The 22166-nt window shown below is 43.8% G+C and overlaps 1 protein-coding gene across 2 annotated transcripts; it reads left to right on the top strand.

Moving 5' to 3' along the window:
• The first annotated feature begins 1030 nt into the window (after positions 1–1030).
• On the top strand, positions 1031–20742 carry CNDP2 (carnosine dipeptidase 2). 2 transcript variants are annotated; one of them, XM_081875111.1, is made up of 12 exons: positions 1031–1170; positions 4371–4463; positions 6463–6606; positions 8826–8988; positions 9917–10005; positions 12838–13038; positions 14173–14257; positions 16515–16675; positions 17262–17426; positions 18975–19116; positions 19546–19693; positions 19901–20742. In XM_081875111.1, exons 2-12 carry the CDS (start codon positions 4401–4403, stop codon positions 19968–19970), a joined length of 1431 nt encoding a protein of 476 aa, XP_081731237.1. In that variant the 5' UTR covers positions 1031–1170; positions 4371–4400; the 3' UTR covers positions 19971–20742. The 2 variants fall into 2 exon arrangements, with proteins under 2 accessions (XP_081731237.1, XP_081731236.1); XM_081875110.1 differs by lacking the exon at positions 1031–1170 and adding an exon at positions 1391–1510.
• The last annotated feature ends 1424 nt before the right edge of the window (positions 20743–22166 follow it).

A 22166-nucleotide genomic window follows, 5' to 3' on the forward strand; every position in this document is an offset into this window, starting at 1 on the left:
AGGCAAAATGTATGCAGAAAACTTGCTCAGTTATCTCAACTGAGATTTTTGGGTGCTGCATTTGAATATGAGCTCTGATTTCTTCTGTTTAAAATATGACTACATATTACGGAGCTGTCTTAAGAACCAGGGTACTTAATTTACATTCACTGTGTTAATTTGCTGCATGCTTTTTTCTCTTATGTCTTAATATTTGCTGACTCCCTCAGAAGGTGTCGGGTTTTCCTTTCTTGGAGATTTTTAAGCAGAGGTTGGATGGCCTTCTGTCATAGATGCTTCAGTTGACATTCCTGCATTGCAGGGGGTTGGGCTAGAGGACCTTCAGGTTCCCTTCCAACTCTACAATTCTGCAAGTCTATATTTTGCCAAGGTTGCCTTCTTACTTTTACAGCTTCCTAGATTTGCTCCTTTACTATACTTGTAACCCAGAAATTGTTTGCTGGAAGATATCATCCTTTGTCTCTCTCTTTCAGCTAACCCCATATCTTCTAGAAACATCCTCTTGTGAAATTATAATTTTCATGCAAGCGGACCGGAGGGGTCATCCTTGCACCTGGCCTTCGGTTTGGGACAATACTCTCTCTCTCTCTCTCTCTCTCTCTTATATTATCAAAAACGAACCCCATCGGTCCTTCACCAACAAACTAAGCAAACTCGCCCTTCCCTTGCGCATAAATTATTATTTCCACCGGCTGTGCATCTCGGTGGTACTTATATCTAAATTTTGGGCAATCTGTTCCACAATCCGGGTGTGCCGTGGGCGAGGCTTCCCTTTCTGAGTCCCTGCCATGCCTGAGACCCGCTGCGCCAGCCCCTTGACGCAGCTCTAGCAACAGGTCGGCATATTCCCCGGCTCCTAACCGGAAGGCTCACGACTCCCAAGACCTTACGGCCGGGAAGCACCGACGCGAGTCCTTTAAAGGCTGGGCCAGCGGGCTTCTGGGGCTCCTCGCCGCCCGCTTCGCTTCCCTTCTGGCCTTCTCTCCTTCCTGCTTCGCGGCCAATGATTCCGAACCGAGCGGCGCGGACGGGCGCTGATTGGCCTTCGCGCGGTTCCAAAGGGGCGGGCCCCGGAGAGGATTTTAAGATCCGAGCTCTGTGCCTTTTGCTCGCTCTTCCATCGCTGCTGGACGGCAACTGCGAAAGGTGCACGTGGGAACGCGGCGCGGGGTGAGTAGCGGCTCCGTCCCGGCACAGCTGGTTCAAGGGGGAGAGGGAGAAGGGAGGGGAAGGGGGCTGCAGATCCGGGGTGCCGAGTTGGCAAACTTTGCTGGGATCTGCTTCCCTTCCCCACACCCGCCACCTCCCGCTTCTCATCGTGGGCAGATGGCGAGGAGGAGCCGCAGGGGATTTGCGCCTGTCGCCTCATCCCTTGGTCCCCTCCCATCCCCTCTGCTCCCCCCGCCACCCTGCAGCGATGGCTGCGGCGCTGATCCTGTCCAGGGGCTGCAGGGCACTTCTCCGCCCCGGCTGCCGCGCGAGGAGGTGGAGACCCGCCCCGATTCGCAGGGTGAGTGGGCTCCATCTAGGCGGTGCTGCCTCCAGCAGGGCGGTGTTGCGGCTGCGGGACGGGACGGGACGTTCCTCTTTGGGGAGCAGAATGGGCCTAATTCGGCCTTGGTGGGTCTCCGCCCTGCTTCCTTGGGAGCTGCGTGTCAAAAGGGCGAAGGGTGGGGCCTTTGCTTTCTCAGGGGCTTGAAGGTGTCCTGCAAATGAGGTTGCACCATGATGTGAGGCGAGGTGACTGCCTCAGGTGGCAGGATTCACAGGGTAGCAGTAGCTGCTGTATATCTTTATCCGCCCCTCCTCCCATGTGCCTGACTTAGATACTCCTTCCCAGGCAGGGAGGTGAGGGGTCCTCATGTGGTGGTTGACCTCAAGTGACAAAATGTCTTGGGCCAGCCCTGGTTACATTGCACCTCAAAGGATCTCATCCCCACTGCTGCCTCCTGCTGCTGCTGTGTCTTTATGCTCTTTAAGGCAAATGGCATGTGGGGCCTCCAAACTGCAGGTTTCTGTGGGTTGTGCCACTGAGGAAGGAGAGCAAGTGCCTCTTGAAAGTGACAGGCCAGTGCAGGATGCGCCCTAAAGTGGAATGAACCTGCGCAACAAACTGAACAAGGCAGGCTTCTTAAAATTGTAAGCATCTGAGCTGAACTGTGGGAGAAAGATAAAGGTAGCTTTGTTGAATGCAGGAGCACATATCTCTTGTCATTGCTGACTACTGTGGTCTGTTTTAGGAATGGGCCTTCCATAGCCTCTGCATTTCCACGCTGTAGCAATGGCACTGTGGCAACTTCTTGTACCCTTTCCTTCTTTCTGCCAGTTTCAGTTCCAGTTCCCTTTCGCTTCTTACTTGTGCAGTGTATCTTCACTGACTGTTTTGCACACATGCACACAACAGCTTTATAGCACGATGCAGTACTATTTGGATTACTGGATTTTTGTGTGACAAGACTGACCTCTGTTCTGGGACTGAAAACAAATTTTTGGGCTGAGTATGTGCTCAAAGGCACATTCCTTCCTTAATTCTAAGAATGCTGCCCCCTCCAACTTTGCACCTTACTGAAATTGGCAAAACTGAGGCATCTGTGACAAAAAAGAATCCCACAAACTAGAAGACTCTATTTGAACTAAAGAACCTGGTATGCTAGTTCAGTGTGTCCTCATGCCCACAAGCCATAAAAACTGTTTTACCGGTAAATTAATGTTAGTCCAGACTGTAGGCGTGAGTGATATGGCCAAAGATTTGTAAATACTTCTGTGCTAAATGTCTTTAAAAATATTTAAAGGTAGTTATCAAGCAACAATCAATTAAAAATACCTAAAAAGAAAAATAACCAGAGAGTTAAAAAAATTAGTTTTGCTGAGCTGTCACACCCTCAGTGAAAAAATAAAAATAAATCACATCAACATCTGCCTTATATTGAATTAGACCAATGGTTCATCTATTGTCTGTACTGACTGACAGTTGCTCTCCAGAGTTTCAGACAGCATGTTGAACCTGATACTGTACCACTTACCTCCCTGCTTGTGCAAAAGCTTCTGCAAAAAGTACTTCTTTGGAAAACCCATTCCAAATCCAGATATCAGAGCAGGAAGCCCCTGGAAGAAGGGCCTAGAAATCTGCCACATTGGGTAGTACATTCAGATATTGCAGCTGAGAGTGGAGTGGAATTGCTTCCCACAGGCAAAGTGATTTGACAGCCTCCCCATGGTGGTGTACTTTGACTCAAATCTGGATGAAGCCCACTAAAGTACAGTAAACAGCATGAATATTTGATTCTATATTTACTGCTAAATGACATTCTACCTACAGCACTGCTGTAAAACTGCTGGCTGCAGAAATGTTTCTTGAAATTGTTCTATTAGGACTTGGTGTATGTGGGTGGGAATACTAAGGAATGAAGTAAACAGTAACTGCCATTGTTAAATTGACACTCCAGAGTGGATCAGTTGTGTGATAACAGAAGACCAATTGAAACATTAAACTGTGCGAAAACCTGTTTGCCAAGCATGAGAATTCTTCCAAGGCTGGCACAAAGCAAATTTAAAAGTTCAGGTGCTCAGCCACTTTCCTTTGGTGCTGATTAGTTGTGGCATGTTCCTGAAGATGGCACAGAAAATGTGCACGACCACTTTCTTTTGCTTATATTGCAAAATGTTGATTGTGAATGGCAGGGCTGGGTGATATATTGTCCAAAACCTGTTTGAAGTCCATATCATCATATCAGTTTCATAATTTTTGGCCTGGCAATATATCATGAATTGTGTGTGTGCACGCCCTATGCAAGAATCACAATGTGGGAAAAGCCATTAATCCAGCCAATGCTTCTCCTAATCCTGCAGTCCCTGTTAACTCTGCTGGCTCACCTCTCCCCCTGGCTCCTGCAGAACGAGCTAGTTGAGTGCTCATGAACACACCTTGATTTTGAAACTTGCTGTTGAGCCTCTGCTACGAGATCACTCTTGTATGTAAATGCTCCTATCGACAGTCCCTGCAGATGATTTGCTCACCACAAGTACTGTGGAGTCTGTCAAGCAAAGTGGAACAAGATATACACAGCTCATCTTAAACTGATGCTTGTCACAAGAGTGACCTCCCCTGAAACTGCAGAGTTTTCAGTAGAGAGCTGACACTGCTTTTCTTAGTTTGCTTACTTCCATCATGTGATCTGCAGAATGATTCATGGTGAGCTGCCTCATTTATCAAGTCCTCATGACTTCCCTGAAACTGCAGTGAGGCAGTTTAGAGGCAGACATTCATGTGTAAAGGCACCCTCTTGTCAGCTAATACTGCAAACTTTTGGAAAGCTCTGGAGTCGAAATATCCTTTCTCCCCTTTCTTCTTTTTTCAATTTGCCTTTTAGATTTTTCAGCCGCACTATTCAGATCAGAAAATGTCATCTGTCCTTGAGCCCCTCTTTGAGTATGTTGATAAACACCAGGACCTGTATGTTGAGGTAAGTGGCCTCTTCTGTGGACATTTTAAATCCAGTCTTGGCTTCCTCAGGCTGCAGAGCCTATACCTTACATCCTGATTTTGCTGCCACCAATAGGAGCATAACTCAGGGGACATCCCACTGGCAGAGGAGAAAACTTTTGCTGCTGTGCTACGATAGACTCTTGCCTCCAAAAATCCACTGGGGACAAGTTGGGAAATCCTCTAGAAATGGGGGTTGGGGGAGGAATCCATTAAAACCACCACCTACCCAATTCTCCTTCTGCTGGATCAGAAGTTGTCCCTTGACTGAAAGATGCTTTTTATTCACAGAAGGCTTAAGTTTGGATTCAAACCTGTGTGCATATGTTGAGCTGCAAAATTCCTTCTCAAAATAACAGGCTTGTGAAGCAAGTGTTGCAGAGCAGTTGCTGGCTAGTCTTAGGTGACAGCCGAAAAGTTGATCTGGCTGTCCTAAAAACCACATGCTGAGTGGGAGGACTGTATCCTTGGTGACTTGGGAAGTTTTCATTTGCAGAGCCACCCATCTCTAAATATCCTGTTCCATAATTTTCTTAAACCACAAAGCTGGTGCAGACATACTATTCCAGTCTCACAGTTAAGAAACCCAAGAGTATCGCCACACCTTAACAATGGTTAAGGTTTCTATCAGCGCATTGATAGTACTAGCCAAGGAATAAAGAACATTAAGCCTGCATTAGCCATAAGACTCATGGGTCGCAATGAAACTTCTATAGTTGCTGTTTCCTTTGCGGAGAACAACACATACAGATGATCAGGAGGTTGGAGGAAACTAATATAATTCATGACTTATTTCCATGAAGATTTTCAAAATTCTTTACTACTTACCGGTAGATTGAGGAGAGTGTACATTTTCTGAATCTGGACAGTATTGGTTCAGACTACAAGTGTGTGTGTGTGCGTGCGCGCTTTTGTGTGGATGAGCATTCATTCATATGATTCCTTAGCAGCAGTCTGAACTGGTATAGCTTAGACACAGGTTTGCTGCCTCATTTAGAGGCCCTTGGATGGTTTGTGAAATGAATGGAAGACTGGGAAATGGTAGCAGCGTTTTGCAGTTGCGTCCACACACGCACACATATTGTGAGTAGCACTATCACTTGGCTGGAGGAACTGAACCTAGTCATGCCTTGGGTGTAGCCTCTGAGCACAATTTAAGTGCTGACTAACAAGTTGTTTGTTGACAGAAGCCAGAAGCTACAACAGCCCTTGTAAACGGCCATTTTCATGGGGCCATTTGTCACCATGACAGTCAGCCATACTGAATCGAAAAAGCCTGTGTGTAGTCATAGGAAACATGGGAAACTGCCTTTATATCGACTCAGGCCCTTTGTCTATCTGGCTAACTGATATTGTCTACACTAACTTGCAGTAGCTTACCAAGATTTCAAACAGGGGTCTTTACCACTTCTATTTGGAGACACTGAGGATTGAGCTTATGATCCTTAGTGTGCAAATCCGGTGGTCTGCTACAGTGCTGTGGCTCTGAAGTGGGCTTTACTCGCTCCCGCATTGTGCTTTGAACTAGGCAAATGCAAAGAGGAGTGCTGGAGTGTGCCCATAACCAAATGTGATAGATTTCAACTTTACTTTAAAATCAGAAGGTGTGCTAAATGGTAAAAGGGTTGGGAGCCACTGGGTAAGAATGGAGTGAAAACACTATTTAACACATGACATTGTTAAAAAAAACCCTGGCTTTTTCCACTCTGGGTTGCACCCCACCTCCCAAAATTGGCTGGGTGGGGGTGTCTCTGGTTCTCTCCAGTAATGGGGCAACGGGGCATGTATGTGTGTGTTTGCACGCGCGCACACACATGCGGTTGGAAAATGGAGAGGAGCATTAGTGTTTCGTCTTCCAAAACACCCACCTTTGCAGCTTGCCTCCTCTAAAATCCTAGCCAAGCAAAATTAAAGCCTCAGATGTTCTATTATCTTTCTCATCTCCGGTCCTGCTTCTTTCCTGAACTACTTACCTATAGCGGCTGGCCCAATGGGTGGCTATCCAGAGTGTGTCGGCATGGCCGGAAAAGAGGGGAGAAATCAAACGAATGATGGAAGTTGCTGCCAAGGACACTGAGCGGCTGGGTGGCACAACGGAGTTGAAGGATATCGGAAAACAGAAGGTAGGTAGATTTAGCCAAGGTATTGCTTTCAATTGAATACAGCACCCTGGGTTACGGGTGTTTCCTATGTCCTGTTATTGCCTGTGGACAATTGCTGTACTTGTCTGGTCCGGGGGGGGGGGGCGGCTTAGAAGCAAATAGCAGCACCCAGCTGCCAGAATTGTGCTACAATTGCTTAGTTTACTGCCTGAAGATCTCCATTTGTGCGCTTGCTTCACATCTTATAAAGATTGCTGCTTTTGCTGTCTTCTTTCTAAGACCTAGCATGGCTTGGCTGCTGATGGGGGACAAATTTCTGTACAATCTGGAGGGAGTCTTGGGGGTTGCTGCTTGAACCATGAGCCTTGCTTGCTTTTCAAAGCCTTGTCTTCGAAGCAAGCTGTATCATGCTCAGCCTGTTCTATTTATTTATGTGGGTTGTGGGTGATTTTGTTTTGCTTTGCTTTGATTTTACCTTCAAGGGCAGGCTTGGTCTTTGTTTTCTGATAGCCCTGCCTTTGTCTCAGGCTGTGTATCAGTGGTTGAAAACCATTGCCATGTAATAAGAATAACTCTAGTTTTGCATTAGAGCCACTTGGACAAGTAACATTTTTTCAGTCCAGTGGCTGTTTTGAGAGGACCACATCAAGGGAGGGAAGAGTTGTCTTCCCTGCCTGCTGCAACCCTGATAATGATCACACATCCCTTCTGATGTTATCTCTATTTTTTAAATACCCATATTAAATGCAAAGATGTGTTAGAGCCACAAGCTTGATGTGATATTTAAGTCTCCAAACTTAGTTTTGCCAACAGCAGCCTGTTCTTTTTTTGCTTAGGAAAACTTGCAGCTCCCTCTTCTGTCACTTGTCTCTACAGCAAAAGGAGTTTGCTGTAGACCAGATGTAGGGAACCTTTAGCTCTGCAGATGTTGCTGAATATCCCATCATCCCCAGCCATTGCCCATGCTTGCCAGGGACTGATAGTTTAGCAACAACGTACAAATTTAATAAATAATAACATATCAAATATCATCTGATGGGTAAAAGGTTCCCTACTCCTGCTGTAGAATGTCACCATGACATTCAATGTCATGTGAATCAAGTCAAACAAGCCCTAGCAGGAAACCTGGAAAAGGAAACCACCATATTTCATGACTCATTTGGTTTTAATATGTAGAAATTAGATTCTGCTCTCTGTGTAACTCCCAGATGAGCTATAATTAACTATGTTATAGGAACTTGTTTAATGTATTGAACAGTTCCTTTTGAATTTGCATTCTTTCCTCCCTGCTTGCACAATGTAGCAGTGCATTCCTTGCAGAAACTTAAAATGATTAATAAATATTTCCTGCGAACTTAAACAGTGCACTCAATAGTATTCATTTCAGAGTTGCACATATTTTCTGATTGCAGACCACCACATGAGTTGCATTTTCCGCTGCATTATAGAAGAGAAGGCACTTCTTAAAACCCTAATGTACCTTGTTTTTCAGAAGCGTAATGCAATGTTATCACATGAAAATGCGTTGGCTGGGTGTTTTTACACTGCGTACTTGCATCCTTGATATCTTAAGAAAATATGGAAGCTGCCACAGGAGTTTAGGCAGCCAAGGGGAGCAGCAGCAGCAGCAGGAAATGCAGGGAATGGGAAACAGGTCAGAGACGCTAAGGAAAAGCAGATCATATATGGCCCACAATACCTTAAAAGCAGGGATGGGGAATCTGTGGTCCTCTGAATGCTGTTGAACTACAACTCCCATCAGCCCCAGGCAGTGTGGGCATGAATGGTGGGGGTCATAGTCCAGCTGCATCTTCATGACCACATGTTCCTCCCTCCCTCTTTGGAAACCTGCAATAATAATACAGAAATGTGCTTTTGAGAACATTGGCTTATACATCTTGCAATGGAATTCATGGTACCTCAAATAATAATAATACCGTATTTTTTGCTCTATAAGACTCACTTTTTCCTCCTAAAAAGTAAGGGGAAATGTGTGTGCGTCTTATGGAGTGAATGCAGGCTGCGCAGCTATCCCAGAAGCCAGAACAGCAAGAGGGATCGCTGATTTCGCCGCGCAGCTATTCCTCTTGTTGTTCTGGGTTCTGAGATTCAGAATATTTTTTTTTTCTTGTTTTCCTCCTCCAAAAACTAGGTGCGTGTTATAGAACGAAAAATACGGTAATAATAATAAAGGCCCTTAGATGCATTTTGCCATTTACAGTTTGCATCTCTAATTCTAGCTGCCTGACGGTTCAGAGATTCCTCTGCCTCCAATCATTCTGGGCAAACTTGGCTCAGATCCTCGCAAGAAGACAGTTTGCATCTATGGACACCTGGATGTACAACCTGCAGCACTAGACGATGGCTGGGACAGCGAACCTTTCACCTTGGTGGAAAGAGACGGTAAGGCATGCAGACACCTGGCTTGCCTCTCTATGAATTTTTACCTGCGACATTACTCTAAAAAAAAGTAGCAGGAATTCCAACCACACAGTGAAATGCAGATAATGGTGAAAAATACAATAATGGCGCAATGGACCTGCTCTCCACCCACCCACCCATCCAAAGAAAAACCCCAGTAAAGACTGAGAATGCTTAGTAGCCAGGAAATATTTCATTTTGTTCATTATAGTAATAAGCAGGCTTGTGGTTGTTGATTCAAAGGCTAATGACTAAGCTAATTCCAGCCTTCACAAACTGACACTATGGTAACAATAGCTTCCTTTCAGCTCTCCATCCAAGGTTCCTTCAGTGACCATTTCTTTGTATGGGACATTTCCCTGGTGGTACAAATGTGTCACTTGGTCTGGCCCAATTCTTATTTTGGGGTTCCCTTATTGATTTGTGGCAGCTGTTGCCATTGTGCAGAGATAACATTTTGCCCCAGAGAATGATGATGCAGCTTGAAGTGGAGTGTTTCCCAATGATGAAAATGCATGATTTGGACTATCACTATTCACATTTTTTGGTGTAGGGTCAATTAAACTTAGGTTGTTCACAGAGCTCTTTATTGAATAAGGAACTGGGAACCTGAAACTTCAGAATCATAAAATGTATAAGACTATGATAACTAAGGACTCCAGATATTTTCCAACTACTGAGGGTTTAGATCTTGCCCTCAGTAATACCAATTTGCTACTAATTTTGGTCCTGGCTCATGTACTAGAAATAATTTTCTGCTCCAATCTGCTTTTGTTTTGCTGGAGTTTATTATTATTATTATTCATAATAATAAATAATTTTATTACTTTATAATGGTATGCTGTTTTGGAAGGAACTGCATGGCCTGTGAATGGTTTTAATTAAGAGTACTGTCACTCCTTCTGCCTAGGAAAGCTGTATGGCCGAGGGTCGACAGATGATAAAGGCCCAGTGCTTGCCTGGCTGAATGCTCTGGAGGCTTATCAACAAACTAAACAGGTATGGTTTGAATTCTCTTTCAGCTTGCTTCGCTAGTAAAAGATTAAATTTTTGACCTTCACTGTTTTAAACTACTTCAGTTATCAGTAAAGATAACGATTAAACCTGCTGGATGCAGAATTAGTCCAAGAGCCATGGTTTGTTATCTGCTGAATGGCAAGTTTTTTGACTCTCTGGAAGTTTTTGCTTGGCTTCCTCCCCAGCTTGTTCTGCTCTCCAAGGCTGCAACAAGGCAACACTAGGCAGCAGGCTATGTTTTAGGTTTGCTCCTTTTACCCCTTTCTTAGTCTTCATCATTGTCATTACCTATCTAGTTCTGAAAATTTCCCAGGCACTATACAGAGATGAAAAAATGAGAGTGACCTTGTCCTCAGGTTTACAAGTATTGGAAGGGAAGATGGAAATCAAACAGACATGAATACCCAAGACTTTTAGTTGCATCATGGCTGAGTGGACTGGCCATGGAGGAGGAGCCAAACAACAATTGGTCTCAGTGAAGATGGTGGAAGGGGTTGTGCTGCCTCTCCCCCCTGCTCAGCTGCAGCCAGGTAGAATGACTGCAATTGCCACATAGCACTAGATTGCTGAAGTTCAGCACCAGTTGAGTCAGGAGCTGCTCTGGTCCCAAGCCTGAGTTCCTGCTCAATGTTCTGTTCTATAGAATTGTAGGGTTGGAAGGGTTCCAACCCACTGTAATGGAGCAATCTTTTGTCCAATGTGGGGCTCAAACCCACAACCCTGAGATGAAGAGTCTCGTGCTCTACCAACTGAGCTACCCTATCTTTTGCCAACCTGCTGCCCTCCGGATGGGTTTGGAGTGCTACTGCCATCAGCCCCAGCCAGCTACCAAGTTGGTGAATGCTATTGTACTGGATGAGTGAGAAGGGGGAGTTAGGGTTGGCAGCAGGGAGTGACTCCCATAGCACATGTCCCCTGAAACACACAAGCACTGCCCATTCTGTTAGTTGTTTAAGGCTGGAGGAAGGTGAGGCTGTTCTAGTCCTGAGTAATTTGCCACCAGGGGCATTTGCTATTCATAACAGAAGAGCGGTAACTTACGGGCTGATGTGCTCAAGGACTGGTACAGACATTATGTCCTCTAATCCAGGGGTGGGGGAAACCTGGTTCAGCCAGAGGAATGCATAACCTTCTGGGGGCTCCATGCTGCCATGTGGAGCAGAGATAAAAGTGAGTGAAGCAACGGATTTTATCTTTATACAATAGCCTAATTTCTACACCCCCCACCCCTCTGTATCCTCCATCAGGAAAGCAAGCAGCATTATCAGAATTCAAGGACACATTCTAGGCAGGCAAAAACTCTCAAGGCCAGTGAGGAGTGTGGCTAGGGAAGAGATATGGCCTAAAGCAGGGATCGACCCTGGGCCAGATCAGGCCCGCCTGGGTCCTAAATCCGGCCTGTGCCATGAAGCCAGAACCTTCCGTGAAGCCAAGACTCCCAGCGATGGCAACAGGAGGAAGAAGCTGAGTGGAGGCAGCTCTACCGATCAAATGCCGCACCTGGTTTACCTCAGCAAATTGTTCTGAGGGGACGTCTCTGCCAATCAAACGCTGCACCTGGTTTACCTCAGCGGCGTTTGATTGGCAGAGACGTCCGCATGCAGTGCTGAGGTAAACCAGGTGTGGTGTTTGATTGGCAGAGCTGCCACCGCTCGGCCTCTTCCTCCTCCTGCTGCCCTGGTGCTCCTGTGGGCCAGAGAGCGGAGCAGACGAGCTCGCTCTGCCTACCTGCTTCACAAGAAGAAGCAGTGGTGGTGGCAGCAGCGGCAGCCCCTGGGAAGGTAAGTGCAGCGTCTTCTTTCTCTAGATGGGGAGGAAGCTTGTTTCGCACACTGCCGCCAGCCCTTAGGCGAATGAGGCAGGCGGCAAACTGAGAAGGCAGCTGGGGCTGGGGCTGGGGTGGGGAGGAGGACTACTTGCCCCCCTCGCAGTGTGCATAGGAATTTGTTGTTTTAGAGTCCGGCCCTCCACAAGGTCTGAGGGACAGTGGGCTGGCCCCCTGCGGAAAAAGTTTGCTGACCCCTGGCCCTAAAGTGTATCCAGAGGACCAGATACAGAGGCACAGAGGGCTGCATCTGGCAAAGGTTCTCCACTCCTATTCTAATCCACAGATTTGGAACCACCCAAATCAGTCAAGGGCTGCTTTGATGTGGGCTAGTATAAGACAGCCACATCAGTATATCAATCAACAAAAATGTTGCAAACAAAACTTTTGTCTTGATGGAAATAGTAATGTGCACCCCCCCCCCAATCTGGATCAGAACCATAGCAGAGGGGCTAAAGGGTTCAAGTCCTCCTTATCACCCATCCTGTACCAAACCTGCCAGCTACTCTTAATAAGTTCACAGAGTTTCCAAGGGGTGGTGTCTGGGCCCTACATGATTTGCATTCCTCATTTCCAGTTGCTAAACAATAGCAACAACCTCCACCTCGCACCTCCCAAATTATGCTGCTACAAGTTTGGAGGGAGGGGAAACCAGGAATGGAGTTTTGTATGAAGGGACTGTAAGCTCAATTCTGGTACTGAAAACAGATTCCTGGACTCTGGTGTACTTGAGGATGACCTGTCTTATCTGCCCTTCTTTCTGAGCCACTATTTTGCACTTTGCTCCAGCTGCTGGATCTTGGGGTACTAGAAAAAAATAAATGGAAATACCTCAAGTTTGTGGAATGCTCTTCCCCAGGAGGCTTGCCTGGTGAAAAGTTTTCTCTTCAACCAGGTGTTTGACTGATTAAAACCTGCTGCAAGCTTAAATTGTGAAAAGCACTGTGCACACCCTCTTCAGCTCATTCTGTTCCATTTTCTCCATACAGGAAATTCCGGTTAATGTCAAGTTCTGCCTAGAAGGTATGGAGGAGTCTGGCTCTGAAGGCCTTGATGATTTGATTTTTGCACAGAAAGATGCCTTCTTCAAAGGTGTAGACTATGTTTGCATCTCTGACAACTACTGGCTGGGCAAGAAGAAGCCCTGTATCACCTATGGCCTGAGGGGCATCTGCTATTACTTCATAGAGGTAAAGATTAAAAGAACAAATATTCCTATTAAAGAAGACAAGTATACTTTATGAGTTGTATTCAACTTAGTTTTACTCAGAACAGACCAGTTGAAATTCCAGGACCTAACTTAATTATGCTCATTAATTTCAACAGATCTACTCGTGAGAAAAACATACTTGGACTAAGATACTAATTTTAATTGTTGAAGAGTCGACATCTGTGTGGTTGACTTGTTTGAACAGAAGTATGCAGAACACCAAATCTTGCGTAGTTTTAGAAAATGCGATAGCACTTGGCTTATGAATATTATTTATATACAATTATAAGTGTGCATCTGTAACACAGTAATAATGGCATTCTAGTGTCTCTCAAACATTATATGTGGAATTCAATGTCACACTTTGACAAGCATAGCATCTGTACAAGCATTTCAGCTTGTCAGATGGAATGATCCTCTGTCTCCTCCCCCACGTACTGTTCTTGGGGTTCTCCTGATTCTCCCCCCCCCCGCCCCGCCACTTTCCATGGGAAGAGAGGGGGGAAAGCCCGAGTGAACTTTTTGGATGCAATTAACAGTCATTATTCAAAGGCTGTTGTACAGGCTGAACAAACCAGGTAGATCCTTGCAAAAACTACTTGTTGGGCAAAAACGTGGACCTGGTAACCGTCACTGTAGGTCCAACTTTGAAAGGCATGCCAGCCACCTACCATTAATGTACCTCAAGAGCAGATAAACTGGATAAAAGGACAAATGTATTTCTATTTGTTCTAAATTTGTTTTCTGTTGCATGCAAAAAGAGAAATGAAAAAGAAAATCCTTGAGCAGAAATGTGGCTCATTCCTGTCACCACAAAAGTGCTTTTAGCGGCTTGGTTCCTTGGGACGATTCTTTCAGCTTTGAATAATTATAGAACAAACAGTGCAATATTTTAGTCGATTTCAATTTTAAGCATAAGCAGAATACTGAAAATGAGTAGTTTTTGTTTTTTTAAAGATTATCTGAAACAAAAGTTCCAAACAGCCTAATTCTTACCTGGACCCAATGGTATAATAAGCTGGTGGCTACCAGGTAATTCTGAAAGATGGAAATAATGACTTGCATGTGACTGTTAATGGATTGTGTTTGAGGTTTGTTTGTTTCTGACATACAGGTGGAATGCAGTGACAAAGACCTTCACTCTGGAGTTTATGGTGGCTCAGTGCATGAGGCTATGACGGACCTCATTGCTTTGATGAGTAAGTGGCTCATACCTCCTAGTTCTGCTCTTAGAAATGGGAATCTTCTAGCAGAAGAAATAGCAATGTGCTTGCAGTTCAAAGGCCTTCTCACTGGGGAAAAAATAAAAGCAACACCCCCACCCCTGCCAAGTTAGGGTTTATGATAATAGCAAGGTTAACAATTGATGGACTAGCCAGAGTGTTAATGAGGGCAAAGATCCGTTTGTGGGGCAAAGGTAGTGTAAATGTTATCTACAAGGCACAATCACAAGTTTCTTCTCACCTTTTTGAATACTGCTTTAGTTTATGCTGAAGCATGCAGTTGAGTGTGGACTCTGGTTGCTACTCAAATCTTGCACAAGGCAGACAGCATTTAATAAGAAATCTGGTTTGTATGTGTTAAAATGGTTAGGTGGGTGGACAGATAACCTAATTTATATTGTAAACCACCCTGTAATCTTTAGGTGAAGGGCGGTATAGAAGTAATAGTAGTAGTAGTAGTAGTAGTTGTTGTTATGGCTTGGCAAGACTTTCCCCCCTCCTGTAGGTTCCTGCCAATAAGTTGTGGCCCTTCTCTCTGTGCCCCCACCCCCAATCTGACATCTGAAGGGCAGCCATGAGACAGCCCAATTTGTTGTTCAATTGAGCTCCAGGCTAAGACTTTTTCTGTTCTCTCAAGTCTCATAAGATCGTGTGACATGGTAAATGGAATGGATGGATAAATAAATAAATAAATAAATAAATAAATAAATAAATAGAAGTTGCTGATACATTCTCTTTCCCCCTCCTGCCCTCCCTGAGTGGTAAGAGTGTTGGACTGGAAGCAGCTTTGGGGCAGCAGATCAGATGTGAGCCGGCCCATTTTACAGCATAATCTCATACTGCTGAGATGACCACATTCCCTGTCTAGAGTTCTTAATCCAAGTGGGCTGAGTGATTCAGTTGGATTGAATAGGCAAGCATTTTGCTTCCGTACCAAAGGATGTGTTGGCTCATAGTGAATCTTTGCTGCCTCTGGCTGTACGCGAAAATAGTTGTGAACTGCTTCTGTTTGAAACCATCCTTCAACTGCACCGCTGCAGCTTGTGATTGTTGCTGGTGCATCAAACAATGGTTGTGGTATGCAGTCACATGAACAGTTCAGTGCCTTGGCGCCTATCCACTCATCCATCACTTTGGCCACATGCACTGGTCTCTCATCTTTACTTGAAGGAAGGCCTGGGAATAATGATTTGGCTGACGGTTGTTGCAAATTTTCCTTGGTTCAATAAATAGAGTTTGCTGCTTTTGCAGTGGATGAACAAGGGCAATCTCTGAAATCAGTCTTCACTCAGGAGATCTTATGCAAGTAGGGAGGGCCTTTGGACATCACCAGCAGTAATAAAATCTAAACTCCTAGAAATTAATTACTAGAAATAGGTGGCTGGCTAACATCACTCAAGACATCTGTAAGAATTGACTGTGCATAAGTCATGAGCAAGCAGCTATAGCAGAAGACTTGGGGCTTGTTTTATGTTTGTGTTTCTGACTTTTGCACTGGGAAAGATGAATCCACATTGCAGATATCATATTTATGCTCTAATTCAAGCTTAAAGGTGAATTAGAACTTTTAAAAATGAGGTTCCTTAAAATAAAGGGAAATATTTGAGGCCTTTCATTGTTTTATGCAAAATGAATGACTGCTTCAGTCTCTGAATTTATCAGCCAAGTGAGTCAGCAGAAATGTCCTAAAAATTGGAGGTGGGAGCACAGCGGAGTGCTCAGATGACTATCGCCACGGTGTTCAGTCTGGGCTTGACCAAAACAACCACTCTGTGAATTGGCTGTAAGGAAGATAGCTTAGCTGGCGGTGCTGAAAGCCAACGAAAATATCAGCACTGAAGACTTCTCAGTTTATTTATTTGATTTAAAGTTGCTGAGGATGTTAAAACCACTTGGAAAACAGGATGCTGGCTGTGCTCCCTCTGTCACAGGGATTGAGGAATTTGTGGCTCTCTGGAAGGTGTTGGGACTTCAGCTTCCGTCAGCCTGAGCCAGCATGGCCGACAGTCAGAGATGATGGGATTTGTAGTCCATCAATATCTGGATGGATCATGTTTCCCATCTTAGTCCTATCAGCCCTCGGTGATCAGGTGCCTATAGTACTTTCCATGTACTCTCTAGGCTGCTATTTCAGTTCAATTTATAGCTATGTGACATGGAAGCAAGAGGTTTATGAATATCCACAAGCAATATTTGAAGATGCCTTTGGTATTTTATGTCTTCTTTGTTGCAGGCTGCTTGGTGGATAAGAAAGGGAAGATTCTCATCCCTGGCATAAATGATGCAGTGGCTCCCCTCACTGATGAAGAGTGTAAACTTTATGACCAAATTGACTTTGATATGGAGGAATATGCAAAAGATGTAGGAGCCACACGACTGCTGCATGCAACAAAGGTGTGATGGGTCTCTTCATCTTTGGGATCCAGTTCCTCTAGCAATGAAGAATCAGTGTTGTTACATATTTTTCCCCATAACACTTCCCTGCCCGAGCAATATAAGATTTTAGGGATGGCCTGAAGACAACCATCCATGCTATAGTGACCTCCTAACTGGACTAGTGCAACCTTTTCTGTGGTGCCTTCTCCCCATCTGTCAACTCACTCCCTCTGGGAGGAATTTGTCCCCTTCATTGAAGGTCTTTAAAATTGTGGTGGGGAAACTTTTTGGCCTGGTGGGCCAGATCACCATCTGTGCCCACTCCCTCAGGCCAACTCTACAATTCTATAATTCTGTGTATGCCATTTAGTGGACAGTAGTTGCCATGTAAAAAATAGAAGGTACATAATGACTATCATTTTAGATTAGCATAGAAAGGTGGAAGAGTGTGTAAGCTTCCAAACGCAATGGTTTACACATTCTTCTTCTATTCAAATTGGCCCAGTAAGTTGATAGTTTTTTTCGACTTAATTCTGGCTCTAGACTGAATACTCACAACTGCTTCCAGAATCCTATCATCTCTCTTCTTCAATTCCCTTTCTAGAAAGATATATTAATGCACAGGTGGCGATACCCATCCTTGTCTCTGCATGGAATAGAAGGCGCTTTCTCTGGATCGGGAGCTAAAACTGTGATTCCGCGGAAAGTGATTGGCAAATTTTCAATCAGACTGGTACCAGACATGACTCCAGAAATTGTGACTGAGCAGGTATGTTTGTGTGTGTGTGTGTGTGTGTGTGTGTGTGTGTGAGAGAGAGAGAGAGAGAGAGAGAGAGAGAGAGAGAGAGATAGATAATCCAGGTCTAAGGCCAGCCTGAGATGAATCTCACTATGGGTGGTACTCACCCAGGTTTAACTCAAGAGTAGACCCATTGAAATTAATGCACATAGTCAGTTAGGCCCATAAATTTCTGTAGGACTACTCTTGAGTAAAATTAGTTGTCTTAAATAGAAGACGATGGGATGGAAAGCAGAAAGAACAGGATGAAATTCAAAGACTATTTAGCTAAATATGTTAAGATAACTTAATTGGAAAAATTTGCAAATATCAGATAGGCTTAGGATTTAAATATGTAATGTTAGAGAATAACATGTTTAAAGTTAAAATGAAAAGAAAGAAAGATGTTAAGTGATTAAGTTAATTTTATGAGAAAATTGGTTTTGGAAAACTGTTACAATGATATACACTGAAATTTAGCCAGGGGGATTTGAGGAAGTCACTTAACCATGTTACTATGATTGGATTAAGTACAATTAAGATGTATGTATGTTTGTTTGTTTGAAAATTTTGGAAAACCAATAAAAAAAATGGAAAAAAAGGAAAGCAGAAAGAACAGGTTGCATCCAGTGAAGTTCTACTTTGAGTTGACCCCTTGAAATGAATGGATGACAGCTAGTCGTGCCCACTTATTTCAAGGGGTCTTCTCTGCATATAATTAACATTTGATGCATCTCTGCTGTGGGGAGGGGGAGGGAAGCAGAAACATGTACCTCTGTATAGGACAAAAAGTAAACATGGGTCCCCTGAGTTTAGTGTCCCTCCTCGCTTTATACTCAATCTTATATTTGTCCATCTTCTCCAGGACTGTCTGTTCTGACTGGCAGTAATGGACCTTAGATGGACACAGTGTATTGTCTTCATGCTAAAAAGGCCCTCATTTTCACAGAGCTCCAGTATTTATAAGCTGCAGCTCTCAAACATCTTGGTAGTAATGGTGTTGAAATTAATTGTGCTGTTTATTCCTTGATATGGAAAATACTAATTATGCACATTAGACAAACAGTTATTAATTGGAGCACTATTCTAGCGGCAAGAGCAGCTGTTAAATTTATAATTGGACAGATGCAGAGGTCCTTTTCTGTGACAGGGAAAGGCACTCCCTCATGGGTTAAGTGGTTTTTGTAGGTTTGCAGTTTTTTATTTTAAAAATCTTCCTTCACATCCATCAGCCCCATCCACAAATTTATTCAGGTGAATCACTTGTTTTCTGTGTAGCTAGGCATATTGTGGATTTTATGCTAGGATAGTGTGAGACAGATGCATAATTGGGATATAAAATATTTGTGCCTACGCAATTCCTGTTTTGACCCTGCTCTGAAAGTGGGCGAACTGCATAAAGGTGATGCTTAGCATTTCATATGTAGTTTCAAAACTTGCTTTCCTGACTGCAGGTAAATTCATGCATAAAGAACTGAGCACCAATGCAATTGCTCCACTCTTCTTAGAAGTCTTAAGGTTTATTCTTTTTTATTAAAGGTCAAAGATTACTTGTCCAAAAAGTTTGCTGAACTGCACAGCCCCAACAAATTCAAAGTGTACTTGGGCCATGGTGGAAAGCCTTGGGTTTCAGATTTCAACCATCCCCACTACATGGCTGGAAGAAGAGCTATGAAAACAGGTGAGATATTGAAATCTTAATCAAAATGGCCCCAATAAGAAAGATACCTATCCCATTGGAATGTAGCAGAGAGATTAAAATGGGTTTATTGTGTTTTGAAAAGCAACCTTTTATCAGTTTTGTAATGCCCGCTTAGCTGTAATGCTGTTGTGATTAATTATTGCTTTGTCCCAGGGGCAAGCATTATTCTCTTGGTGCTTGTACACATTCATAGAAAAGCACTTGAGGGATATCAATCAGAAGAGAGAGAATTTGACTGACGGGTGATTTGTTAAGCTGGGATCCCATCATTCATGCTAGCTTGCAAGTGATGCAACCTGCAGTCCAACAACATCTAGATGGCATTTTGTTGACTACCCGTTTGTTAAGTTTTCACTTAAAGATGAAAAATTGTCAGTGTTGTGCACTGTGTTTTCTCTCCCCTGCTAGTCTTTGGCGTAGAGCCAGATTTGACCAGAGAAGGAGGAAGCATTCCTGTCACCCTGACCTTCCAAGAAGCAACAGGCAAGAATGTAATGCTGCTTCCTGTTGGCTCTGCAGACGATGGAGCCCATTCTCAGAATGAGAAACTCAACAGGTAAGGCATATTGTGCATAAGAGAGGCAGCTACTTATGTTTCTATAGGTGTACCTGTCTAGACCTAAAAGAGGTAACTCAGGACAGTAAGTACCTGTGGTCCTCTAGGTTGACACAAATACATACTGTATTTCTGTGCCCTGCATTTTTTGCAGTGGTGTTGGTGAATTTTCATTGCATCCATTAATCCTAGATTTCTTCTTCCTAGGTACAACTATATTCAAGGTGTCAAGCTCTTGGGTGCATACCTTCATGAAGTTTCCCAGCTGAAGGACTGAATCTATATTTCCTTCAACCAAAGTTGCTTTGGGACCTGAAAGTTACTTCCTTGCAACTTTTAAAAAAGTGCACTATTTTCATCTCCTCTTCTCCTGCCAGACTAATTCACACTGAGATGCCTGGTGAAATATTTTTGACTCCATATCGAGCACTTTATAGCGGCAGATCAACAAATGACAAAAATAGTGTGCTCAGTTTTAAGTACAACCACAGGACTATAAGGCCCTAACCTACTTATGTACTGTTTCAAACGGAAGATAAAGGGTGGGGGAGAAAGGAAGTCTATTATTTTTCCGTAATCTGATGTGTCAAAGTAGCAGCAAATGACCAGTAATGCTTCACCCAACCTCTCTCACTTCTACATCCTCCTATAATCATCATTTTCTCTTTAAATTTATCACATTAAATTTTACCAAACCAGAATTTGAGGGCAGCTCCCAGATTTTTTTTACAAGGCAAAACCCCTTGTGTTTTCTGTTTTGAAAACTTTTCATGATGACTTTATTTCTTTTTCTAATGATCTGGCGGGGGGCGGGGACTTCAGTGGGTGGCAAATGAGCAAATGAGTTGTCCATCCCCTCCCCACTGTGATACTCCTGGCTGTGAGGCTGTGTCCCGTCAGACACCTGTGCCTGTTAGGAATCTCTGCAGTTCTTGAAGACATCATATATTCTGAGCTATTAATAACAACGAACTGGTAGTTTTTCTAAAGCATTATTTGTACTCCATGTGGAAAGCTGCTAAATAAAAAAATAGCTCTGGCACTACTAATTCTGTGGTAGCCTTGTTAAAAGGGAGAAAGCTTTAGGTGATCAGTGCATCAGAAAGGCAAGACTGCACATCTTCATGGGTGTATGCATATATTTGTGATGAGAGAGGAGTTTCGTGTGAATGTCATAAGCCATGGTTTATCATGATTGGAACAGGCTACAATGAACTTTTTGACCATGCACTCCTTCCTTTTCCAACATGGATCTGAGGCAGAGATTAGCTGCTTTTTCTTTTCGATGAACTGCAGCTTAGTATTATGCCAAAACAATAAACTGTGGTTAACTTTAACAGTAATCTGTGGAAACATGCTAGCTTCACGGCCCATGGTTTAAAGCTGGCTTGTTTCAGCTGTTTGAAGGTAATGTGGGATACAGCCCACTGGTGTAGTAGGTAAGGAAGCAAAAATAAGTATGTTCTTACATAAAAAGATCCTTTTGTCAAAATGCTAAGTGAATATTTGTTTCTTGAAGACTGCGGAAGGTAAGAGAACAAGGTACAAAGTTTGGCGAATTTTATTACTCTGCTTCCTAAATGCAACAAAACTAAAGAATCCCTTTAAATATTATACTAGCTCTAAAGTCACTAATCCCCAGATCAGGAACTTGATTTGCCCCACTTCCAAGCAAATTCTTCTGCACCCTCCAAGACTCTACCTATTGTTGGCAGCAGTGGCAAAAAGAAAGGAAGAAAATGTGGATATAGCCCTGACCTGGGCAGAGCTCAGGGGATGCGAATGGACCTTTCCTTGCACAGATCAGCTGACTGTGTGTGTGTGTGTGTGTGTGTGTGTGTGGTGGCTGCACACATTTTTGGCCACACATTCAGGTGACATGCATTCCCTGCAGCCATAAAGGCCCCAAAGTTGATCCAAACGTGTGGGTTAATCATATGCATTGATACTGTTGGATCTGGGCTATTGATGCATATGCCCGAGTCATCTGAACATCCAACAACTTCAAGAACTGTTTAGTGGTTTCCACCCGCTTAACTACTGAACAAGACACTTAAGTATTTTAACTATTATATGTATACGAGCACATGCTGGGGGCATGTCAGGTATGTGTTGGATGAATATTTGACTCTGGGAGTGTTTATATGTTACTATGGCTGAGAGCATATAAGGGCCCTTTAGTATAAGAGTAGATGTGCAAAAAAATTAGCCTTGCTTATTTGTTACTTGTCATCCCAGCTCTTCAGTCATAAGTCTCCCAGCGTGGCTTACAGCTTATTAACGAAAATCAGAAATAATTGAACAGCAGCTGCATAATTTCACAGTAAGACACAGAATTTCAGCGATCAACGGAGATAAAAACCATGAAAAAGCCTGAGTGACTTAACAAGGGCTTCACTTTGTGCTAGAAAGGCATCAAGGTCTGTCTCATGCAAGTGTTCCTAGCGGGGAGAGCATTCCACATTTGTGGTAC

The sequence above is a fragment of the Podarcis erhardii genome, assembly GCF_964252035.2.
Source record: "Podarcis erhardii genome assembly, chromosome: 8".
Lineage (NCBI taxonomy): Eukaryota > Metazoa > Chordata > Lepidosauria > Squamata > Lacertidae > Podarcis > Podarcis erhardii.

Coding starts and splice junctions, on each gene's coding strand:
- CNDP2 (XM_081875110.1), top strand. CDS start 1,418: ATGGCTGCGGCGCTGATCCTGTCCAGGGGCTGCAGGGCACTTCTCCGC. Junction 1,511..4,370: donor GACCCGCCCCGATTCGCAGG/GTGAGTGGGCTC, acceptor TTTGCCTTTTAG/ATTTTTCAGCCGCACTATTC. Junction 13,039..14,172: donor TCTGCTATTACTTCATAGAG/GTAAAGATTAAA, acceptor TCTGACATACAG/GTGGAATGCAGTGACAAAGA.